The sequence below is a fragment of the Muntiacus reevesi genome, chromosome 2 (genome assembly GCF_963930625.1).
Source record: "Muntiacus reevesi chromosome 2, mMunRee1.1, whole genome shotgun sequence".
Taxonomy (NCBI): domain Eukaryota; kingdom Metazoa; phylum Chordata; class Mammalia; order Artiodactyla; family Cervidae; genus Muntiacus; species Muntiacus reevesi.
Genome location: NC_089250.1, coordinates 247,105,682 through 247,129,666, shown reverse-complemented (window position 1 = coordinate 247,129,666; position 23,985 = coordinate 247,105,682). Strand labels below are relative to the sequence as shown.

Sequence of the window (23,985 nt, the reverse complement as noted above, 5' to 3'; positions counted from 1 at the left end):
CGGTCAGGGCCTAGACATCCTGCCTCCCAGGTCTAGCAGAAAGGATGGCTTTATCCAGATCCGGTGTCAGCAGCCACCCACATCTGTCTCTCCTCAAAGTGGGGGTGAGGTCCTCCCAGGTCCCTGAACCTCTGTGTACTTTAATTCTAAAGAAACAGCATCCATTCAATTACTGAGGAAATAGTGTACCATCTTAAAGCTGAAACAGGATCTGGAGCCACAAATGAACGTTGAGGGGGTGTGAGAGGAGGGGAACTAGTGGTTGGCACAGAGCCATCAAAGCCTAGCTCTACTCAGCTTCTAGTCTTTGGATGGAGATGGGCTGAAGTCCAGGATGGGGTATCATCCACCTAAATGAGGCAGTTTCCTGAGCCCTAAATAATTTTTTGGAGATATAATTTACATACCATACAATTCACCCTTGGGCCCATAAGAATTTTCCCTCTGGGAAGTTCTCCCCCTTCTTAACTGCCCTGCCACCACCACCCGCCCCCCCGCCCACCCCCAACACCCCCATCAATTCATCCATCCCAGAGGGAGAGGAAAGCAGAGAGGAGCAAGTTTCCCCAGAATAGCATTTCTTCGGTGTTGGGATCAATAAACCCGTTTGCTTAAAAGGAACCAGATGATTTCATCCTTGTAATTACAAGGTTGACGTTTGCAAAATCTTGCCCAGGCACCAAATGAGCCTCTTTGTCATGGGAGGTGAAGGGGTTTGTCTGAGTGGCCGGAGGTGGAGCCTGAACCTGGTGTGGTGGGCAGAGGGCCAGACTGGGGTCAGGAGGTCTGGCTGACCACGTGTGAGAGCTGCTGGATGGCTCCCCTTCCCCTCCCCTCCTCTCTGAGTTTCTGGAGGGTGATGGCAAACAGACTAGACTGGGGAACTGGAGAATGTAGAGCTCTAACCACACTGCCCTGCTGCTTGAAACCCTCCCCCAAGTCCCCAGTTTGCCTATGGCTGAGAGGCAAAGGCCCTCAGCCCAGCTTATGTGACCCCCTGAAAGTCATTCCTTTCCTTCCCAATCCCTTCTCCCATTGTGTCTCCCCACGGCACCCTGCCATTCGACCACACTGGCCTGCTTGTGGTTCCCACATGCCTCAGGGCCTTTTCTCTCACTGTCCCCTCTATCTAGCCTGACCTCCTCCCCTTTCTCTTGTGGGAAAACTCTTATTTGTTTTCTTTCCTTTCTTTTTTTAAATGTTTATTGATTTGACTGTGCCAGGTCTTGGTTGCAGCATGCGGGATCTGTTTCCTGACCAGGGATGGTACCCAGGCCCCCTGCACTGGGAGTATAGAGCCTTAGCCGCTGGACTGCCAGAGAAGTCCCTCATGCTTTATCTTTAAATAATGAGTTCAGGAGCCTTTGACTGTCCTCTGCAGAGTGACCGCCCTCAGTATCACCTCATCCTATCACTTCTGTCCATTTGACGTGCCAGGGCAATGGTCAGCAGACCTAAGACATAGCAGTACCCTGGGTTCTAGAATGAATCGGCTCCCTACTACTTTATGCTTATTTTACTTCTATGCAGACACCTCATATGAGTGTCTTTCGCTCCATCCTTACATTTTGTTTTAATTATTTAAAACTAGTGCATATTGTAGAAAATTTAGGAAATATAAGGAAAAAAAAGAGAACCTCATCACTTGAAGACAATCATTGCTAACATTTTGGTACATTTTCTTTGGCCCTTTTCCATCCACATTTCTTCACACAGTTATGACATTCTATATGTACAGAATTTTGTGGGGTTTTTTGGCCATGCTGTGCAGCTTGCAGAATTTTAGTTCTCTGATTGGGGATTGAAATCAGGCCCTTGGCAGTGAAAGCACGGAGTCCTAACCACTGGACCACCACAGAATTCCCCTATGGGCATAGTTTTGAATGCTCCATTTTAACCTAATCCTATGGCATAAGTATTTCTCCACGTAATCTTATAAAACTCCTAATGACTTCTTGGCTGATCCTTTATTGTCAGATATAACTATTTAGATTGTTTCCCGTTATTGACTGCTATAAAAATAAGACTTCTATGAACATTGTGATGCTTGAAGGCTTTTTCTTAAAAGTTTTGGATAGTGTTTTTAGGGTCAATTTCCAGAAAACAGATCCACTATGTCAAAAGATACAGGCATTTTAAGGTTCCTGATACCTGTTGCCAAATTTCTCTTGGCCTTGCCTCTTTTCTCTCCTGGAGTCTTAAAAACCTGTTCCTTTCTTCTCTCCATTTCTCTTCCCACTGTCTCAGACACAGGAAATGCCAACCAAGAATAAACCAAGACCTGCAGATAGAGATCAATGGATCAATAAAGGAGGCTGAATAATTCAACAACCACTTCTGGCTCATTTATCGACGCCTGAGTCCAAATGCATCCTTTTTTATCTTATCTCCTTTTGTCTCCCTGCTGATACCTTGAAACTTGGCCTTGTTCTTGGATTCTTACCCCAGTTTACTGAGCTCTAAACCATCCTTGCAGGCAGGGTTTCCCAATTGCGCTGTAACACTGTCTTAAAAATAGGCTGACAGAGTTACTATCCTACGGCCACCTCACCAGCCTGGAAGGGATTCTCTGTGGTTCTGGGGTCTGCTACATCAATAGCTCCTTCAAAGGATTCTGCTTCAAATGATCGGGCTGACCTGGTGGCCAGACCAGTTCTGGGACCTGAAGGCAGCCATGGATAGGCTGGAAGAGGAAGGGGCTATAAAGACCACCCAGTGCGGATGTTTTGGGTGAGATGGTAACCAAGAGATCCCATCAGAGGCTTCTCTGAGGCGTGGGTGGTGTAAGTGTGCATGTAGGTGGCAGGTCCAGAGTACATAGGGCATGGCGTTAGGTTACATTTTGGGGCTCATTCACACTGTAAACCAGGTAAACAGTGCTCCCTGGAGGGGTGTCCTGCAACAGCTCTTCTGCCTGCCATAATACCTGGCAGTGCGAGGGAGGTAAGTGCCACTGTAATAATGAGTTCCACATCCAGACTGTTTTCCTGCTGGATGGGCCCTCTACCAAGAATTGTTTTGATATGGTTCCATCCTCACTCTTCATGAAAAATTATTCCTTTCCCAGGTGTATTGAGTATTATGGGCTTCCCTGGTGGCTCAGGTGGTAAAGAATCTGGCTGCAATTCAGGAAAGTGAAAGTGAAATTGCTCAGTCATGTCCGATTCTTTGCACCCCTGTGGACTGTAGCCTACCAGGCTCCTCTGTCCATGGGATTTTCCAGGCAAGAGTACTAGAGTGGGTTGCCATTTAAACCTGGGTTCAATCCCTAGGTCAAAAGAGCCCCTGGAGGAGGGCATGGCAACCCACTCCAGTATTCTTGCCTGGAGAATCCCATGGACAGAGGAGCCTGATGGGCGATAGTCTATATGGTTGCAAAGAGTCGGACACGACTGAAGAGACTTAGCACACATGCACTGAATATTATAGATGTACTGGTCACCTAGAAGGTAGGGAAGGTCAGAATTCCTCCTGGCAGAGAGGGTCAGAGAGGTCAACTGAGTGTCTGAGATCACACAGCAGTTGTATTCAAACTCAAGGCCACTGTCTATCAGCAGCCTTTCCTAGCACTGTAGAATCCTATGATTCAGGAACAAAAAAACAGATGATGGTGCGCCCTCCCCCCCACCCCCCACCAGATGCTGAAAATTCCAGTAAAAGTTCCAGTGTTTTGAAGTTTTGGGTCTGGGGTCTTTGGAAGACTCTGGAAGCTACCAGTCCTGCCCTCAGCCCAGAGAGCTGTTCCTTAGGTGAGAGACATGAATCAGCAGCAGCTATTCTGCCAGCTTTTGATGAATTTTCCTGCCACTGGGGCTAATTTTCTGAAAGGCTTTCTCTTCCATCTTCAGGCTCCCCTTCCAAAGGGTCCTTGCTCCTTCACAGTAGAAAATACATAATGATCACCCAGTGACTCCTTGGAGAGGTCACGGGTATGCTCCTCCATAGCACCTATGGATGAATAGGCTGAGAGTAGACAGGAGTCCTGGACCACAGCTGGAGGAGAGGGAGGTTAGAGCAGTGTCCTACCCCAGAGATTGCTCCCAGTGCACTGGAGAGTAGAAACCAGGCCCAGATAGGCAGTGGCTCGCCTGAGGAAACACACAGAGAGGAAGAGGCCCAGACAGGAACACACAGCTCCCAAACTCTGCCTAAAAGAGATAGGTTGAACTCTATTCTGTGAGGCTGTCTGCTCTAAGCTTCTGAGTTCTTTCAGGGCTCCAATGGGCCTCCCTCCCCTTCTGATTTGCTCCATAGACAAAGAGGCCCAAACTCAACCCCTCATGGCCATGGAGTTATCACTGCAATGATAGAGGGTCAGCAGCTGGAGGCTACAGTACTACCTTGATTAGCTTCTGGAGAGGGGGTCAGAGGGGAGGAGCTCCGCCAGTAACACCTGGCCCTCCGTGCTGTGCCCCCAACCTGGACTGGACACCCTCTTGGGCCTTTTCTTGGGCCCAGGCCCTAGGGCAGCTTCACGTGATTTCCGAGGCTGGGTGGGAGAGCTCTGAGCCAAGGGCCCACCTGTGGAGGGCAGCGGGTGGATGCTCAGAGCTGACCTCCTGCCTTGGCCCAAAGCTCCTTGGAACAACGAGACACTTCGGAGTCTCTCTCCACTTCCACCTCCCCTCCCCTCCCCTCCTCTGTCACCAAGTCTTGCCCATCTGCTTTATGAGGTTGTTTGCTCTGTTCTCTGAAGGACTCCCTTCCAGTTCTGCTCCACCCTTCCCTGGCTTCCCTACTTCTCCCTTCTCCTCCTCCAGTTGCTCCTTCTGGAAGATAAGCCTGTCCTTCCCGGTACCTGTCCTTCCCATGGCTCTCCAGTACCTCAGGGTAGGGGCCGTGTTCCCTCCCTGGTGCTGGCCCTGGTGCTCCAGCTCTGGGCCTGGTTCCTCTTTTAATCTTCCTGTGTGGGCCACGCTGATGCACAGCTGCTGGGATGGAAGAGGCTAATTCCTGCCTCCGGGCCTGGGTTCCTCCCCTTCCCTCTCCACCTTCATCCCTTCCACTCTTTCCTACTGGTCCTTTCAGGTGCTCCTCCTGGAAGCCTTTCCCAACACCCCAACCCAGCCCAAGAGAGGTTCATCTCTGTGCTCCCACAGCCTTTCCAGATGACCCTCCTGTCATGCCCTGAAGGGTCTCAGCGGTCAGACAATGGGGATGAGAAACAGATCCTTTGCTCTCTGTCCCCTTCTAAGTGCCCAGGTAGTGCCCTTCTCCAGGACAGCCCCCAGCACTGCCCTGGCTCTCTGTTCATTTGCTTGTCTGGGTGCATGTGTGCCTGCTTCTGTTTCTTTTCCCCACCCTCTAAGTTTCTTGGCAGACTATTCCACTGTCTCTGTCACCTGTCTCCATACTTTCCCTCATGCTTTTTTTTCCATTCATTTATCTACTTACTTGGCTGTGCCAGGTCTTAGTTGCAGCAGGATCTTCTGTCCCCGTTGTGGCAGGTAGGATCTTTAGTTGCAGCATGCGACCTCTTAGCTAGGGCATGTGGGATCTAGTTCCCTGACCAGGACTGAACCCAGGCCTCCTGCATAGGTAGCACAGTTTTAGCCACTGAGCCACCAGGGAAATCTTCTCATGCTTTAATTTAATGCACTGTCACCTCATTCCACAAAGGACTGAAGGTGGTATCTCTGTCATGGTCTCTCTTCCTTACTCAATCCCCACACCCAATTTCTCACAGTCTTCCCCCACCTTCTCTCCATACAGTTAATCACCTTGGTACATAGAAAGGGGGAATTCTCATTCGCTTATCATACAGTTTATCACCTTGGTACATAGAAAGGGGGAATTCTCATTCGCTTAGAAGTGATCCCTTCTCCTTCACAGGAAGTCTGGTCCAGCAGGGTCTGAATGAGGTTCTAGGACACAAGGCAGGCTTCCAGCCCTTCCCTACTAAGACCAGACCTGAGTGGGTGCATGCATGCGTGCTAAGTTGCTGACTCTTTGTGACCCCATGGATTGTAGTCCGCCAGGCTCCTCTGTCCATGGAATTCTCTAGGCAAGAATACTGGAGTGGGTTGCCATGCCCTCCTCCAGGGGATCTTCCCGACTCAGGGACTGAACTTGCACATCTCTTATGTCTCCTACATGGACAGGCAGATTCTTTGCCACTAGTACCACCTGGGAAACCATGGGGGCTTAGAAATAAGGCCACTCTTAACCCCAGGACACTGCGTGCAGGACTGGTCAGAGGTCCCAGCACCTCTTGCCCGGCCCTGCATGGCACAGGAAATGGGAGTCTTGTACAGCGGATCTCTGGTGAACCCCATTTGTGAGCCTTTCCATTAAACCCTTCTCCCCTGCTTCTTCCATTCCCCAGCCTCATCCAGAGTGTGTGCTGGGCATAGGCCCACCCCGCCCCGACTGCAGGGCCCCAGTGTGTCCAGTCTGGTCTAGAAAGGAGTCAACTGGGGAAGGGAGAGCCTTGAAGTGGCGGTGCCGCCTCTTTCCTTCACCTGAAGCCTCCCTGGACCTCAGAGTTTCTATAAGCTTGGGATCCCAGCCAAGTCCCTGGTGCTTCTGTCTAGGCAGCCTGTGGGTTCCCGGAGGACAAGACTGATCCCCCTTGGGTCTCAAAGCCTATAGGTTAGCAAGGCAGGTTGTGCAGGGCCGGGACCCAGGGGAGGAAGTCCATGCATTGGCTTATCAGTGAAAAGGGTCCTGCGGTCCCGCACTGCCCACCCACCCTTCTGCCCACCTTGCCTGCCGCGGGAGCTTTATCAAGCACAAGCCCAGGGTTTCTCAAGCCAGGCCCTGCTAAGGCCGCCAACAGGGATCTGCCCTGGGCTTGGCCACCCTAGGAAGGAGCCTTGGAGGCCCCCAAGTCAGAGGACCGTGAGGCTGTTAAGGGGAACCTCTCCTCTTACCCCCGCCCACCACTGCGCCCCTGCAGCCTGCCTGCCTGGCGGCTGAAAGCAGGCGCCAGGCTCGAGCCGTCGGGGGCGCAGGAGTCTTCACAGGGAATGAGGCCCCATTCCGCTCGCCCCCACCTCCCAGCGGCAGCAAGTTGCAGCTCCCGGCGCCCTCGCGTCCGCCTGGGCTCTGGCCCCACGCCAGGCTGCTGGATCCATCACTGCAGTTGGCGGGAGGCCGGACGTCGCGTCCCCCGGGGCTCCCAGGCGGTTGGCGCTGTCTGCTGGGCAGGGAGGGCGGCGGCGGGCGAGCGGCGGCGGCGGCGCTGCGAGGGCTGCGGTCAGCGCGGGCACAGTCGAGGGGCTGCGACTCCCGCACTAATTGGCCCTTCCCCGGCCGCCTCTGCCGGTAATTGCTGCTTTGGGGGTAGGGAGCTGGGGGTGTTGGAAGAGAGGAACGGGCCAGATGAACCCCTCCTGTGCGCGCCGTTCCCAGGCCAGCTTTGCAGGGGTGCGCCTTTGTGCTCACAGTGGTCCGGGCGAGCCGAGGTAAACGTGGGGAAAAGCCACAGAAGCGCCCTGGGGTCTTCACCAAGATCTAATCAGTTCTGAGAAGGGCTCCCTGCTACAAGGGATTTCGGAAGGACTCTAGGTGGCCATCGGGGGATCCCAGCGAAGGCATGAAGACAGGATGGAGACAAGGCAGTCCGTTGCCTTCTCCAACCCCTTCATCCAGCAGTGACATCCCAGAAGAGCAGGCAAGAAGGGAGGATATGAAGCAGGGACTATGGGAGGCAGGGACCCAGCCCACCATCCAGGTTGCCCATCAGAGTTCTTGCTGACTTGAGTTCTTAGAGAAGGTGCCAGGGTTCCCGGAATTCCTTTATGATCCTCGCAGCTCCTGCAGCTGGCTGAGCCCTGGCTGTGATTCAGCTGCTCTCCCTCTGATTCCGAAGAGAATACCCTATGGGTGGGTGACTGTTTACATAAGCTCCCTTCAGCTCCCTTCACACAGGAGAGAACTGAGGGAGCCTCAGAAGCAGTCCTGGACCAGTCTGAGGTCAGGCCTCTGGATTCCCAGGGCAGGATGTCCTATGTAAGCATCGTGTGTGTGTGTGTGTGTGTGTGTGTGTGTGTGTGTGTGTGTGTGTGTGTGTGTGTGTGTGTGTGAGAGAGACCCAGCTCGACCTCAGCCAGCATCTGCTGATTTCTGTATCGGTTGCCCAGGACCGCCCTCCAGGGGGCTGAGCTCCTAGTCCTCACTCTGGGTTTCACTGAGAAATGGCTATTTAGTCACCTATTGCCTGGTTAGAGGTAGACAGGGACTTTTGGCTATTCCTCCCCTGAAGCTGGAGCTGTCACACCTCCTCTGGGGGCCACCTTCTCTCAGGGGTTGTTCCAGGTCTGGATAGAGGTGGCGGGGTGAGTCAGACAGGCCTGGATCAAATTCCCACTCTGCCCCCACTAGCTCATGACCTTGAGCAGGGACTTTTATGTTTCTTGTCTCAGTTTACTTGTCTGTAGAAATGGGATAATAAAATCTATGTGCCAGCATTGTCGTGAAGATAAATGTTTACCCAAAAGGGGCTCTTCTCCCTCCTCCAGCCATCCCTTTGGGTTGGCAGCTTAGATGTGAGGGTATGGAGGATTGGGTGTCCCTCACCTCACGGGGTTTTGCAGCCTCCAGTTGTCTCAGAGATTAAGGAAACCCTCTAGGAATAAAGAACTTAATCGACATTATAGTTTATGGCACAAAACCCATGGAACACTACACTCATGTTCAGAGCATTTTTCACAACAGCCAAAAGGTGGTAACAACCCAAATGTCCATCCACAGATAAATAGAGAAACAGAATGTGGTATGTACATACAATGGAACATAATTCAGTCTTAAACAGGAATAAAATTCTGAAATATGCTACAACATGCAAAGTATAAAAAGCCAGACATGAAAGGGCAAATACTGTATGATTCCATTCACACGAAGCTCCTGAAATACTCAAATTCATAGGCTAGAAAGTAGAATAGTGGGTACCAGGGTTTGGGTGCATAGGAAGCTATTATTAAATGGACACTGAGTTTCAGTTTGTGATGATAAAAAAAATTCTGGAGATGGATGATGATGATGATAATGTAAATTTACTTAATGTCACTGAAATTAAAATGATTAAAATGGTAAATTGTATGTTGTGTATATTTTCCAAAAATAAAAAAATCCACAAAAAATCCACAAATAAAACAAAAACCCTATGGGAGGCAGTGGGGTTATGCCCAGGTTGCAAGAGAGACCAGAGAGTAAAGAGTCTGAATGCAGCACCAAGACCTCACCCAGTGGACAAGTGAACATGGAGTGTGGATGTCCTGAGAGGTGCACTAGAGACAGTGAAAAAAAAAGCCAGGTGTTCTGCAGCCCAGGCAGCTTTACAGCAGCTCTCCTTGACTGAGTGAGCAGCGCAGGCTCAGCCCAGCAGAGAGAAGCCAGTAGTGCTCCCTCCCTGCAAGGACTCAAATAGAGAAACCATCCGCTTCACCCAACTGTTTCACAGATGCACACAAATTCAGAGCAAGTCAACATGTCTTTATTAAGGACTGTCTCTGTGGCCAGGCTTTGAAGGAACCCTGGGAAAAATCAGTATGGAAAGGGGAGAATATCCCCAGCTGTCAAAGCATCACTCCTTATAACATATAACCTGCCCAAGGCCTCAGTCCAATGTGAAAAGGCATAAGGTTGAGCAGGATGAATGGCGAACGCTAAACTGTTTGCAGTGGTGGGGCAGTGGCAATCTGGGTGGACTTCCCATAAGAAGTGGCTTGAAGTTGACCTTGATGGATGGGAGGATTTGGAGAAGGAAGAGAAGCGTTTGTTCTGAGTCTGGGTAGCTGGGCAGAATCCGGCAGAAAGGGCCTGAGCTAATCCAATGGTCAGTGAGATAGCTGGACATCATGGGATGTCAGACTGAAGAGGGTGATTCTGGGCCCCAAACAGGCTAAGGCTCTGTCATGGAAGGAATATGGACCCTCTGCAGGACCTGGACTGGGGAGGGCAGGATGCTTGTCCCAGATATGTCCATGGCTAGTGTTCCTAAGGCCTGCGTGGTGGGACAATCCCTAAGGCTCCCTCCTGCAGAGCCACTCAGAATTGCCTTGCTTTTCAGGTCCTTAATTCTGGTTCAGCCTCTTCCAAAAGGCCATCTTCTTCTCCCTGAGCATCACACCCACCCTTGTGGTTAAATCCAGCTGCAGGTACTTCTCATCTTTGTTGTAGCGTGGCCAGTAGGGCAGCTTCCCACCATTGGGGTTTCTGCCCGGGAGGAAGGAGAGAGGATTACTTTAGCTCGTCTTCATCTTGCCTCCTTCTGTTACTTTTCCCTCATACACTTTCCCTTTGGGAGGTAGGGTTCAAGAAGGCCTTACAGAGATGATATTTAGACAGATCTTTAAGAAAGAGGAGGAAAAGTGTGGTGGGAGGGCACTTTGAGGCAGAGGGAACTGTATGTGCAAAGGGTTGGAGGTATGAAAGCCCAGGGCTTTTGGAAGAAAGCACAAGTACAGGGCTAGGTGAAAATATAGAGTGTGTCAAGAGAATAGGTGTGGGGAAGAGATGAAACAGGAAGGATTTTGAAAATTTTTGTTCCAAGTGAAGGGGATGGGACTTTATCTGGGAACAAAGGGAAGCCATGAAGTTTTAAGTGGGTGACTTGGTCAAATGATATTTCAGAAAGATCCCTTGAGTGTCATCAGGAGGATGGAGAGAAAGGAGAGAGAACATGAAGATGGAAACTAGTTGCAAGACTAGCCAAAGCTCAGATCAGAAGTCATCTCTGCCAGGAAACCGCCCCTGCCCACCCCAGGTCAGTCAGACACCTCCTCTCTGCTCTCATAGTGCCTTCTGCTCCCCTAACACAATTCTCATCATGCCAGATGGTAATTTAATATCTTTGTTAACCATTAACAGGCTACTGGCAGATGGGGATCATGTCTATGATACCCTTGAATTCCAGCTCCCAGTATTGAGCTGGCCACAAAAAAGCGCATTGGTAGTGACTGTGGAATGCTTGAGTGAATGAAGGATGTGGTCATGGGACAAAGAGAGGCACATTCTAGGGACATTTAGGCCGGGGTGCCTTTTCTCACAAGGACAAATATCTGAAACAGCTGACCACTGGGTCTAGCGCTGGTAGGAAGACCACCCACACGTGTTGGGGGATCAGACTCACCCTGAGCGAGCAAAGTTGGCCCAGTATTTCATCATCTGGAGGCTCAGTGCCTTCTCCTTGCTTGAGAAATGGCCTGGAGGCAGAATGGAAGGTGGTGTTTAGAACGGACCATGGGGTGGGGACATCCCACCCCACTGCTTCCATGCTGGGAGGCTTTCATTTGGGAGAGTACTCCAGATTAAGAATTTGCTAGCTAACTCCCTGTGGTCAGCCAGGGAGGGTGGGGTCAGAACACAAAGATGGAGAGATTGACACCCAGCGGGGAGTCAGGTGGGGCTTCGGCACCTTTGGAGAAAGGACTCCCGAAGATGAAGCCGATCTCATCTCCGTGGTCTGCCCCATCAGTGCTGGGTTTTACGATAGTGCCAGGAGCATAGTGTTCAAACTCGTATAGATAGACAGGGAAGCCAGCATCTAGGAACAAGGAACCCAATGAAGGCTGCTGAAAGTCTCAGCCCGGACTTCTCATCCACCCCACGCATCCCACCCACCTCCATCAAGCAGGGGAAAGAGCTTGGGCTTCAGAACCCAGGGAGCAGATTCAAATTCTACCTACACTACTCATTAGTCATGTGACCTGGGGCAAGACACCCAACTTCTCAGAGCTGCAAGTCCTCATCTGCAGACTAGGGACATGAAAACAATTCATGGGATTGTGGTAAGCCTTATTCTTCCTTCCACTGAACCTCTCCTCTCTCTATTTGGCACTTAAAGTTCTTCAGTGTCTACCTTCTCCAGGCCCTCCTTTGACCTCTCACCCACGTGTTGCCCAAGCCTGGGTCAGCCTGGGCAGGATCTCCAAGATACCCCTATAAAGGCCTGTCCTTGCAGCCAGGAGACCTTCCCTGACCACCCTAGGTTGTTTCCTCTGGGCTGGCCTTGGCCTTGCCCTCCTCAGCCCTAAGGAACAGCCTCTCTTCTCTGCAGTTGACAGCATGCTGCCTCTTCTGTGGCCACTTGGAATTCTACATCAGCCCAGAGGTACAGAGAGGGTGAGTGAGTGATTGGTCAGCCCAGTGGCAAGCAGCACAGTGGACAGGGTGTGGCCACTCTTGAGGACCCCACATACTGCGGTGGTAGCGGGCAGCCTGCAGTGTGGAGTACACAAAGGTAGCATCCCCAGCTAGGTCCATCACATGTTTTTGTAGCATCTTCTGGTCATGGTCATCCACATCACTCAGGTACTCCTCCATCACCAGTGGTAACTGCTCCTTGGTGACATTCTAGGTGGGGAAGTCACACCCACCCTGAGATGTGGGGTGCCAGCTGGGTCAGAGGTAAGCACACCAGTGACTTGGATCTAGCCTTGGCACCCCCAGGAGTTTTTGGCCTGGGTGTGGGGGGATGAGGAGCCTCCTGGGAAGGTCTCCCCCTTTGACAATTCTTACCCCAGTGTTTTAGCTGCATGAGAACTGCCTGCTGTGTCCCTGAGGAAGTCTGGAGAGCCTTGCCCAGTAGCAGCCACCTGATCCCATGCAAAACCCCAGCCCCCCCCCCCCCCCCCCCAAGGAACATCTCTGTCCTGGCTGGGAGCCCTTTGTGAAGAGCAGTTACTAGGTAAAAATAGGGAGGCTGCCTTGTCCAACCAAACAGAGCACACGTGATAGCACGGCCCCTCACCAACAGGGTGCTGGTACTCCAGAGCAACTTGATGATGGTTTCTTTCCTCAGATGGCTCATTGGAAACTTCATGATCTGCTCCACAAGGCAAGGGCCCAGGTGTAGGCCAGGTCGAAACATTAGGAAGGATTCCAGCTGTGCCACATCAGGCCCCAAGGCTCTTCTCAGAGTAGGAGTACCCATGACCTTTCCCGCACTCCTGCTCCCAACCTCTCCATCACTAACTTGGTTTGGAGCTGCAGTGGGGGCTGGGAGGGCCCTCCTGAGCTCGGGCATCTGCCCTGATCCACTTGGGAGCAAGGGAGGGACCCAGGATATACAGCCACCTGGTGGGGAAGGAATGGATATGAGGACCCATTCACACTATGAGCTAAGGATTTGGGGCTCCGAAACCTCCAAGAGACTACACTTCTTTCCCTCTCATTATTCCTGTACAGTTCTCACTGCACAGGGACTGCAGGAGGCTCCCAAGCTCTTGGGCATCCCCAGAGAGACCTGTGGAATCTGACCTGGTACCCAGCACTGCTCAAAAGGCATCCTCTGCTACCCCTACTGTGATGGGCATCCCTCCTTTTCACTTACAAAAGGCAAGAGCCAGTTGAACTCCAGACTGTTGACACCCAAAAGATAAGGCACAGGTGCAACCTGCCCCTGAATCAGGACCACAGTGGGGTTGTCTTGGAACACTACACCATCCACCACGGGGCTCATGAACCACACAATCTATAAGGCAAGGGGGTTTCTAGTCAATCCTCCCACTTACCCTCCTAGGACCCCATTGGTCTAAGATGCCAGCTCAGCAAGTTCCAGAAATTACTCTAGCTATATGTGCTTTGACTGGGAAAAAGCTAGGGCTCAGTCAACCTGGTGTGAGAGAGGATTAGCCACAGACAGGACCAGGCTACTCAGACTCAGGATTCCCCTATCTCCCACCCCTCGGCTGACACCAAGAGGTGTTCACATAGCGCATTCTCTCATCTCTTGAAAATCTTTGCTAAAACTTCTCTTTTCTTTCTATTTAAAATCCTACCCCTCCCAACATGCCCAACCTCCTTACTCTCCTTCTTTTGTTTTCATTAACTCATCATCTCCTAAAGAAGTGAATAATTCATTTATTTATAGTGTTTATTGTCTGCCCCCAGTGGAACATCAGCCCTGTGAAGGAATTTTGGCCTGAGTATCGTAAGTGTCTGGCTCACAGGAGATGTTCAGACAGAATGGGGCCTGCTCACCTCTTGAGGGTCTTCCTGGCAGTGCAGTTTGAAGAATCTCTGTGGGAAGAGAAGAGGATGGGACTAAAGGGAATCTTCTATGGCATGGTGCCTGGGAAGGCTGGGTACCAGGTCAGAAGGATGCAGGCAGCTGGGTCAGAGGCCGGGAGGAAGTTCTACCTACCATCTTCTGGGAAACACGCATCACCTCAGCCCCTGATAGTGCTCTCAGGCAGTCTACCAGAATCTTTGTGCTGTTGTGATTGCAGCCTGCCAGCTGGGCAATCTTCTGTGAAGAGAAGAGGTGCTTGGGGGTGTGCCCATCTTGCCTCCCTTGCTGAACCTTAGGCGAGAGGAGGCATTTACCTTGGCCACCTTCAGTGGATCAGGAGTGATGAAGATGTGGAGTGCTGCGGTGCCACTCTGGGAAATGGCCCGATGGAAGAGACCCCGGGCTAGAGGTGATGTCATCTGCAGGGGTGGGGGGAGTGGCAGCCATGACATGCACAAATGGGGGCCCTTGGGCAGTTTGGGGTGACTTTCTGGCCTGGCTGGGCTGCTTGAAGGGGCCCAGAGAGGGCAGAAGCAAGGAGGGAGACAGGAGTTCTGGGTTGGAGTCCTAAACCTAGACCCTGTGCCTTCTACTCTCTGGGCATCCATATCCTGCTCTGTGGAATGGCCCCAGGGGTCCCGCAGGGCATCTGGCATTGCTGTAGTGGTTCTGCTGGTGTAACAAACCAATAGGGGCCCCCCTCTGCTACTGGGCTAGGAATATGGGAAGGGGACCCTGTGATTCCCATGACCCCAATTACCTGCGCTGATAGCTCTTAGCCTTCCCCTGCTACCCAGGTTGGAGAAGTGAAGTGAAGTTGCTCAGTCGTGTCTGACTCTTTGCGACTCCATGGACTGTAGCCTACCAGACTTCTCCATCCATGGGATTTTTCAGGCAAGAGTACTGGAGTGGGTTGCCATTTCGGACCCCCATCCTGTCCTCTGGGCACCTCAGACTTAATGTGCCCCAAACTTGCTCCAGCCACTCCCCATCTGGGTGTTGTCCCTTATCGACACCATCCACCTGGGCCTTCCCTCTCTCTGTTCATCTGCATGCTGCAGTTGGCCCTGTCCTGTCTACTTGGCCTCCCACATCACTCATCTATTGTCCATCCTTCCCACTCCTATTTCAGAACTAGCCTTCATTAGATACACCATCCCTCACCCCAAGCTGATCTCCAAGCCTCTGTTTGTGCTTCATTTTAACCCAGATCCAGCAGAGCCAACTCTAAAGGCACATCTGATTGTGTCACTCCCCTGCTTAAAATCTTTGCCTGCTCTCCAATGCATTTTCAACAAAGTTGCTTAACGTCTCTGGGCCTCACTTTCTTCCTCTGTAAAGTAGAGTGCAGAAAGGGAATATTCCTCTTTTTGGATTGTTGAGGTAATTCAATGAATAAATATGTGTAAGGTGCTTAGAAAAGTGACTGGCACACGGGATGTGCTCAAGTGTTTGAGTGTTATTACTGTGGCGCACGAGGTCCTGTGTGATGTGCTCCCCGCTGACTGCCCAGCCACATGTCCCTCACAGGGCACCTGACCTACCCTCAAACTCTAGGTGAGCAGTACCCCAGAAGTCAAGGGCAAAGCCCAGTCTCTAACCTAGGCCTGACTCCTACCCCTGATCTGTGGCCCCAACCCTGCCCAGAGGGCACACAGTGGTCTCTATTTCGGGCATAGACCTCTGGGGGAATGTGGAGGCAGGAAGTGCTGGATGATCTTTCTGGCCCACCACAGTCATAGTCTTAGCATTGCCTTTTCTGGGCTGACTTGGTTTCCTCCCTGAATGGAACAGATATCCTTGGCTGTGAGGGGTGGTACCCATGGCAGTGGTGAGGGCACGTCTGTGGATTGGAATGTTCTTGTATACCCAAATCTGCACAAGTATATGTGCAGAACCCATGGGCCACGCGGTCCTGCGACTGTGCTTAGGTCTATCTGGGCATTGCACTCACCAGTCCCGAGATGCACATGGCCCCTGATGACTGGCCGAACAAAGTCACGCAGCCTGGGTCTCCGCCGAAGGCTTCGATGTTCTTCTGCACCCAGCGCAGAGCCGCAACCTGGTCCAGCAGCGCCCAGTTTCCGCGCGCTTGGCTGTCCCCAGTGCTGAGCGCGCGGGGCTCACTCTCAGCATCAGGAGCCCCGACGCCTGGGTGCTGGGGAGCCCCGCGCCTTGTCCCGCCCTGTCCCTCAGAGACTAGGTCTAACCACCGCATCTCCTTCCTTATAATTGGACACGGCCCCATGCGGTAGCGAGTACCCACCTGTCCGCTCCAAGTATTAGACCCCTCCCTGCCACGCCCCTCACGAGGATACGCCCCCATAGGCCACGCCCCCTTTCTTCCACCCAATCCTCACCTCCTCCGCCTTTAGCCCAAGAGCCGAGGAGGCCCCGCCCCTGACCCCAGGCGCGGGTTTCCGGTCCCGCCCACCTGAGGAAGCCCAAGATGCCGAGTCTGTGCTGCAGAACCACGACCACCACTTTCTCCCGGGCAGCCAATTCGGAGCCATCATAAGTGGAAGCGGAACCCACGAGGAAGGCGCCTCCTGGGAACCAGATCATCACCTGGGCGAGAAGGGCTGAGGCCTGAGCGGGACAGCGGGGTGCTTGAGTGGGATGGTGAGTGGTTGAAGGCTGAGTACTCACGGGCTGCAGAGGGTCCCCGCGCGCTCGCACTGGCGCGTGCACATTCAGGTACAGACAGTCCTCACTGAAGTGTAGCCATTTATATCGTTTGTGTGTGTTGAAATACATGGAGGTGACCTGTCCCCAGGACTCCTGGAGGCACCTGTGGACACGATGTGAGTTGGGTTTCAGTGCCGTGATGATAGTAGGGAGAATGGTTTCAACCCAGGTTCCAGTAGTGAGGGACTAGAACCCAAAGCAAAATTCAGGCAACGTGTGGGTGGGTGTGCGTGTGTATTCTTGTCCTAGCAGTCTCCACTAACATTAGGTCCAGGGGTAAGAGGCAGGTTGGCATTTCCTGCCTTGCAGCTTGATGTGCCTGTTCCCAAGGAAGGAAGCAGTTCCCTGCTCCTGTTGGAGACCTGTTGGTGCTGTCAAGCTAGAAACCTGGGTGCCCTGGGCACCTCCTTTCTTACATGCCCTGCCCTCCCCTCAGTCTCTGTTCTGACTCCAAAACAGCATTTGAATAGGCCCCCTCTGTTCACTTCAAGGCTGCTGCCCTGTGAAGGCCACCATCACTCTGGCCAGGACTCTGCCCCTGCCTCTTCACCTCCCCTCCAACTCATCTTCCACTCCCTGGCCGGAAAGATTGACAGATAACACAAATCTGACCATGTCACTCCCCTCCTTATTACCTTCCCTGGTTCCTCCTGCCCCCAGGATAAAGTCTAGGTTCACCCACAGTGACCTAGGCTCTCCTTCCCATCTAGTCATCACCTCCCAGTCACTCTTTGCTCCAAATACACATGACCTCTTGCCTCCCACCCCCAAGCCCCCATGCCGCTGTTCTCTCTACCAAATGCCTTCTCCTCTGCCCAGCAAGCTCCTACTGACATTTAAAGTCCAGCTTATGTGTGTGCTGCTGGGCACTTGCTAATCTGGGCATCCCAAACCTCTATACACCACTAACTATAATACTGGCTTGGAGTAATTTTGATTGGTTGTTTTTGCTTTCAAAGGGTAGGGATGGAGATGTGTTCATCTGATTCCTGGCACTTGGCCTTGTGCCTATGCACTGTATGGATCTTGGGCTGTCAGGCCATCTTGCCTTTCCTCCATGCTGGCCCAGCCCTGGGGATGGCTATTCTTATAACAGGTGGGGCTGGTCGCGTTTGACTGGATGCAGGAACCCTGTCTACCTACTCCTCCGTTCCCTTCTCTTGTGCCAGTCTGTCTTCACTGTGTGTATGTGTGTTTTTGTAGGTGTAATTCATCTCCACCTCCCTAACCCTAGATCATCACCTGCTCCTTTTCACTCCTTCCCCATAGCACTTCAACATACCTTGGTCCAAACCTATCCTCTACTACCCGCCTTCTCCAGCAACTAATCTTCTCTCTCTTCCCCTCAAGGCCAAACTTTTCAATAAGTTTTCTCCCTTCACACCTACCAGGCTGTCCAAGATCACTGGTAGGCAACTTGTCTCTCTTTCTACAGATTGTCTTTGCTTGACTTCTCAGCAGCAGCTAACGTTGGTGTTAGGATCAGTTCAGTTCAGTTCAGTTAGGATAGCTCAGTCATGTCCGACTCTGCAACCCCATGGACTGCAGCACGCCAGGCCTCCCTGTCCATCACCAACTCCTGGAATTTACTCAGACTCATGTACATTGAGTCAGTGATGCCATCCAACTATCTCGTCCTCTGTCGTCCTCTTCTCCTCCCGCCTTCAATCTTTCCCAGCATCAGGGTCTTTTTCCAATGAGTCTGTTCTTCACATCAGGTGGCCAAAGTATTGGAGTTTCAGCGTCAGCATCAGTCCTTCCAATTAATATTCAGGACTGATTTCCTTTAGGATGGACTGGTTGGATCTACTTGCAGTCCAAGGGACTCTCAAGAGCATTCTCCAACATCACAGTTTAAAAGCATCAATTCTTCGGCGCTCAGCTTTCTTTATGCTGTCCCATAAATCACATCCAGCATCCCAGCAGGAAAGCCAGGGCTCTTAGAGCCTAGAACTGGGGTTATAAGCATTTGAGGCCTCTGTCTCCAACCTACACTAAATCCATTCCCATCAAAGTCACCAATGACTTCCATCTTGCTAAATCTCTCCCATCATCTTACTTGCCCTGGTAGCCTCTCTGTATGGTTGACCATTCTCTGCTTCTTCAAAGCTTTCCTTCTCTGTTGGTCCGTCACCAAGTCGTGTCTTATTCTTTGCGACCCTGTGGACTACAACACGCCAGTCTCCTCTGTCCTCCACTGTCTCCCGAAGTTTGTTCAAATTCATGCCCATCAAGTCGGTGATGCCATCCAACTATCTCATCCTCTGCCACCTGACTTCCTTCTCTAGGCTTCTGTAATCCCACTCTCCTGGTTTTCCTGCCACCTCATGGGTGATTCCTCCTCCTCTTCTTTCCAGCCTAAGCAGGCGAATGCCCCAGGCCTCAACCCTCATTTCTCTTTTCAGTCTGATTATTCTTTCCTGAGCTGATGTCCTTCAGGCCTAGGGCTTCACACCACTGACATTCTGATGACTGGTCTCCTTTCAGCTCCCTTTGTCCAAACCATCTATTCTACATCTCCACATGGATATCTATTAGACATGCCAAACTTAACATACCCCAAAATGAACTCTTGTTTTGCCCAAACGTGCTCTTGTCCTAGTCTTCTCCATTTAGGTAAATTGTGCCTCTATTCACCTTGCTGCTCTGCCCCCAAACTAGTCATTATCCTTGATTATTCTTCTTTCCTTGTGACTCACATCCAATTCTCCAGAAAATCCTGTCAATTTTACCTTCAAAATAAATCTGGAGCCTGACTACTCCCACCCATCTCCACTGTAACTACCCTGGTCAAAGCCACCATCTCTGTAAGAACTTTCTCCCTGTTCTCCCCTTAATTACCACCCACAGTCTGTTCTAAGTTATTCACACATTCTTACACCAGACACTCTGTGTTCCAAACAGCCAGTGGCCAATATTCCCACAACAGACACCCAGATGTTTATGCAAGGACACCCCAATCTCAAAACTCCTGATCCTCAGAGTTCCAGCAATGGTTTTTCCATGTTCTGTCACCTGATCCATGGAGTTCCGAATAACAGTTGTCACACAATATTCAGAATGCCTAGGCTTCTCTCAGTGATGACCAGTAGTTTAACAACCAACACTCCAGTGTTCCAGTAACAGTCAATCTTATTCTAACAGTGGACATCCTGTTTTTTAACAACTAGATACCCAGGTAGTTGTAGTTTTTTTATATCACCTGACACCCAGGTTCTCACAGTAGACATTTTTCTAAATCCAGTAATTTATCCAACCGATGCTGAACAGTGTTAGTGTTCATCACAGAATGTTCTGGACAGTGCGTTACTCAATGGTCTGAGTGAACAGTAAATATACTTGTTCTTGGTAAACTGCCAAGCCCAGTGCTTCAAAGGGCAGTCATTGTCCCAACATGCTCATGTGATTCAGGCCCAGCTAGGGGTTGCATTAAGACCCTGGGACTTTGAAACTGCAACTGAGTCCAGGTTTCCCCATATTCTGCAGTGAAGGGCTAGAGGTGACATGTGGCCTTCTTAGGTTCAAGCACCGAGGAAGAGGGAAGAGTTCAGGGTTCTGTGTGTGTGTGTACTGTTCCTTACACACATTTAGGGACTCTCAGCTCCCCAGCAGGTCCTGGGGGCACAGTCAGTATACACCTCCTCTTTGCCTGGAGCCTTCCCACAAGAGAATAAAAAACAGCCTTATCAGTGCCTTAAGTACCATTTAGACCAGCTACTTCATTATATAGGTTTGGAAACTGAGGCCCAGTATGGTCCCCAGGCTTGCCCGTGTGCACAAGTGCACTCTTCGGTGAGTTGTTCAAACCCTGGCCCAGAAGTGGGCATGGGTTCACCGCCTTGCTTGGGATCTGCCCACCTCCCAGCCCACAGTCCTCTGGTTCTTACGCAGGAGCGTAGGTGGTGGCATCTCTGATTCCTTTCCAGGGCTCTGGGGCTTCTGGGGCAGCGAACCTGCGGGCACCCACAGGAGGTTTGGAGAAGGGAACTCCTAGGAATACATTGATGGGCGTCTTCCCCACATGTATCTGCTTTCCTCGGAGTGTCCCATATTTGGTATCCACTAGAGGCTCCTTGGTGTGCAAGGCACCTAGAAAGAGAAGAGAAGGGTCACCCTGGACACTAGAAACACCTTGACTCATCTGCCACAGCACCAGCTTGAAGCTTTTCACAACTGTGTCATTGCTTACTTCTTTTGTGTTCCTCTTAGTAATTTTATCTAGTGTATTTGATTTAAGATATCAAAGCTATGTTTGTTTGTTTGTTTTCCCCCTTCCTAAAACACCCCTGTCATTTCGTTCTCCTCCTCCCCCTTTATCAAAACTAAATTTTTCAGGAATTTCCAGATGGTCCAGTGGCTAGAACTCTGCACTCTTACTGCCAAGGGCCCAGGCTCAATCCCTGGCTGGGGAACTAAGATCTCACAAGTCACATGGTCAAAAAACAAAACAAAAAGCTGAAATTTTCTGTGCCCTGGTTCCCTGGGGGCTCACCCTACAAAATGACAGAAAGCAAATCTAATCAAAATATTTTATCTAACTTGATTGGGCATTAGAATCCTCTGGAGGAATCATCAGGAAATTCGAATTCCTGGGTCCCATTCTACATCCTCTGAAAGAGAATCTCAGGTTGCATCAGGAAATTAGATTTACAACCCCTTCTAGGAGATTTTGATGCAACTCATTTTTCAAATAGCATTGATATAGCTGAGTGCCAAAGAATTGATGCTTTCGAACTGTGGAACTGGAGAAGACTCTTGAGAATCCCTTGAACTACAAGATCAAATCAATCAATCCTAAAGGAAATCAACCTGAATATTCATTGGAAGGACTGATGATGAAGCTCCAGCTCTAATACTTTGGCCACCTGATGCGAAGAGCTGACTCACTGGAAAAGACCTGATGCTGGTAAAGACTAAAGGCAATAGAAGGGGGTGGCAGAGGATGAGGTGGTCAGATAGCATCACTGACTCAATGGACTCAATGGACATGAATTTGAGCAAACTCTGGGAGACAGTGGAGGACAGAGGAGCCTGGCGTGCTGCAGTCAGGCAGCAAAGAAGGATTGAAAAGAGTTGGACATGACTGAGCAACTGAATAACAACAGTTGGTGTGGTAAGAACACACCCTCACACCCTAGCTGCAGGTGGCCTCTCTGCCCACGTTCCCAGGTCTTACATGAGTAATATCTGGGCACAAAAACTGGCCGTGATAGTGACCCTTCAAACATGGAGGTGTGTGCCAGTTGGGGGCAAGGGATCATCTCAAACCTCCTCTGTGTGTGTGTAGTCCCTTGCAACTTACAAGGCCCTTTGTCATGGTCCTCCCATGTAGGCTTCTCAATGGCCCTTGGAGGAGCAGGCTGGGGCCTTGAGGCGCAGAGATGGTTAGTGACCAACTTGAGATCTCATAGGACAGAGTCAGGAGGTCAAGATCTATCATATTACTCAGATTTGCCCTGAATTCTGGGTCCACTCATGATTGAATAACTAATGACTATGATTGACTGATCTTTTATTATAGCTTGGCACTCTGCCAAACACCTTTATGCTATCTCACCTCATCTGCCTAAAAAAATTTAATAAGGTAACTGTTTTGTATTTTCCTACTACACAAATGTGGAAATAGAGGTTCAAAGTGGTGTATAACTTGTCCAGGGTGACACAGACTGTCTCACATCAGAGCTCTGCCTAAACAGTAATGTTTTACTGTCCTCACCCCAGCCTCTGGGAGCACCTAAGCCTGTGACAGAGTGCTCTACACCCCTGAATCAGAGCTGATGAGGAGTGTTCCCGGTCCTAACTCTGCTACCCTGAGGCAATACGTAAGCACTTATGAAAACAATATTCCATGTTTTTAGAAGTCATAAAATACTAATTAAAACCAAGAGTTACAATTTCCACTTAATAAATTAAAAACAATGGCACCTCGACTTCCCTGGCAGTTCAGTGGTTAAGACTCTGTGCTTCCAGTGCAGGGGGCCACCGGTGTGGTTCTATCCCTGGTCCCACATGCCTGGCCATCAAAAAACCAAAAACATAAAACAGAAACAATGTTGTAACAGATTCAGTAAAGACTTGAAAAATGGTCCACATCCAAAAAAAAAGAAAAAAGAAAAATCTTTGAAAAATGATAGCACCCAATTCTGGCAAAGATGCAATAAAAAGGACACCCACATATGCTGTTGGTAGATAAACTGATATACCACCTTGAAAAAATAATTTGGCAAAATGTATAAAAGTCATAAAAAATTCACATGCTTTGACTCAGTAATTCCACTCTAGGTCCACCCTTATGAAACTAGTCAGAAATGTATTAAAAGAAAGACTTTATGAATCACAGTCATACTTGCCATAGTGAGGACAAGAAGCATTATTTGTATCTGGGGTTCAGAAAAAGTAAATGTAATTATGAACTCAAGTTATAAACTGTTTATGCATGATCTTAAGTGAAAAAAAAACACAATAAAATTGTTTAGGTGCTTATATCACAGCTATATACAAATACGCAATAAAAAGACTAACAGACAATGTGCCAGAATGCTAAAGTTGTTTTAGCAAAGTTTCAAGTTAAAAAATTTTTTTAATGTGGGGACTTCCCTGGCGGTCCAGTGACTAAGACTCTGTACTTCCAATGCAGAGGGCTCAGGTTTGATCCCTAGCTGGGGAGCTAAGTTCCTGCATGTAACCAAGAAAAAAAAATTGTGTTAATATGGGCAAAACTAAATTATGATAGCCATCAGAATGGTGGTGGTTACTTGGAGGGTATTGCCTGAGAAGGTGCATGTCAGGTGTTGGAAATGTTCTAGATCTTTTTTTGTTTTTTTGGCCTTACCTCGTGACATGTGGGATCTTAGTTCCCCAACCAGGAATGTAACCCACCCCGCTGCATTGTAGCATAGAGTCTTAACCACTGGACCACCAGAGAAGTCCTGAAATGTTCTAGGTCTTGATCTGGTTGGTGATTACACGATGATTTTACACACACACATACACTAAGATATATATATATACACACACACACTAGTATAATAAGATTTTTAAACAGTATTAATTGTATAAAGAATGTAAGTATACAATATAATTATAACATATACAGTTATGTAAATTATAAGATATGTTTTATAAAAATGTAAATATAAATGTCCATGCTCCCAGCTGCCCACCACCTCCATCCACCCAGATATCTAAATGTCCCTACCCTGCTGCCCCCAGGAGAGGTTGAGTTGGGGACCTGTCCCTATGGTCTATGTCCCTCTTGAACCAGGGAAGGGTAGGGGCTTACCCCAGGCTGTCTGCACCACCAGAAGGAGGGTGAGACTCAAGCACAGAATCCAATTCAT

The 23,985-nt window shown here is 50.1% G+C and overlaps 1 protein-coding gene across 1 annotated transcript; it reads right to left on the bottom strand.

The window, feature by feature from the left end:
* Window positions 1-10,016: 10,016 nt before the first annotated feature.
* CES4A (carboxylesterase 4A) lies at window positions 10,017-23,985 on the bottom strand. The gene is made up of 14 exons (XM_065920520.1): window positions 23,928-23,985; window positions 20,533-20,734; window positions 16,607-16,748; window positions 16,392-16,525; window positions 15,912-16,065; window positions 14,272-14,376; window positions 14,090-14,194; window positions 13,927-13,965; window positions 13,277-13,417; window positions 12,695-12,769; window positions 12,144-12,297; window positions 11,360-11,488; window positions 11,075-11,147; window positions 10,017-10,158 (listed from the first exon to the last, which is right to left on the bottom strand). Exons 1-14 carry the CDS (start codon window positions 23,983-23,985, stop codon window positions 10,017-10,019), a joined length of 1,653 nt encoding a protein of 550 aa, XP_065776592.1.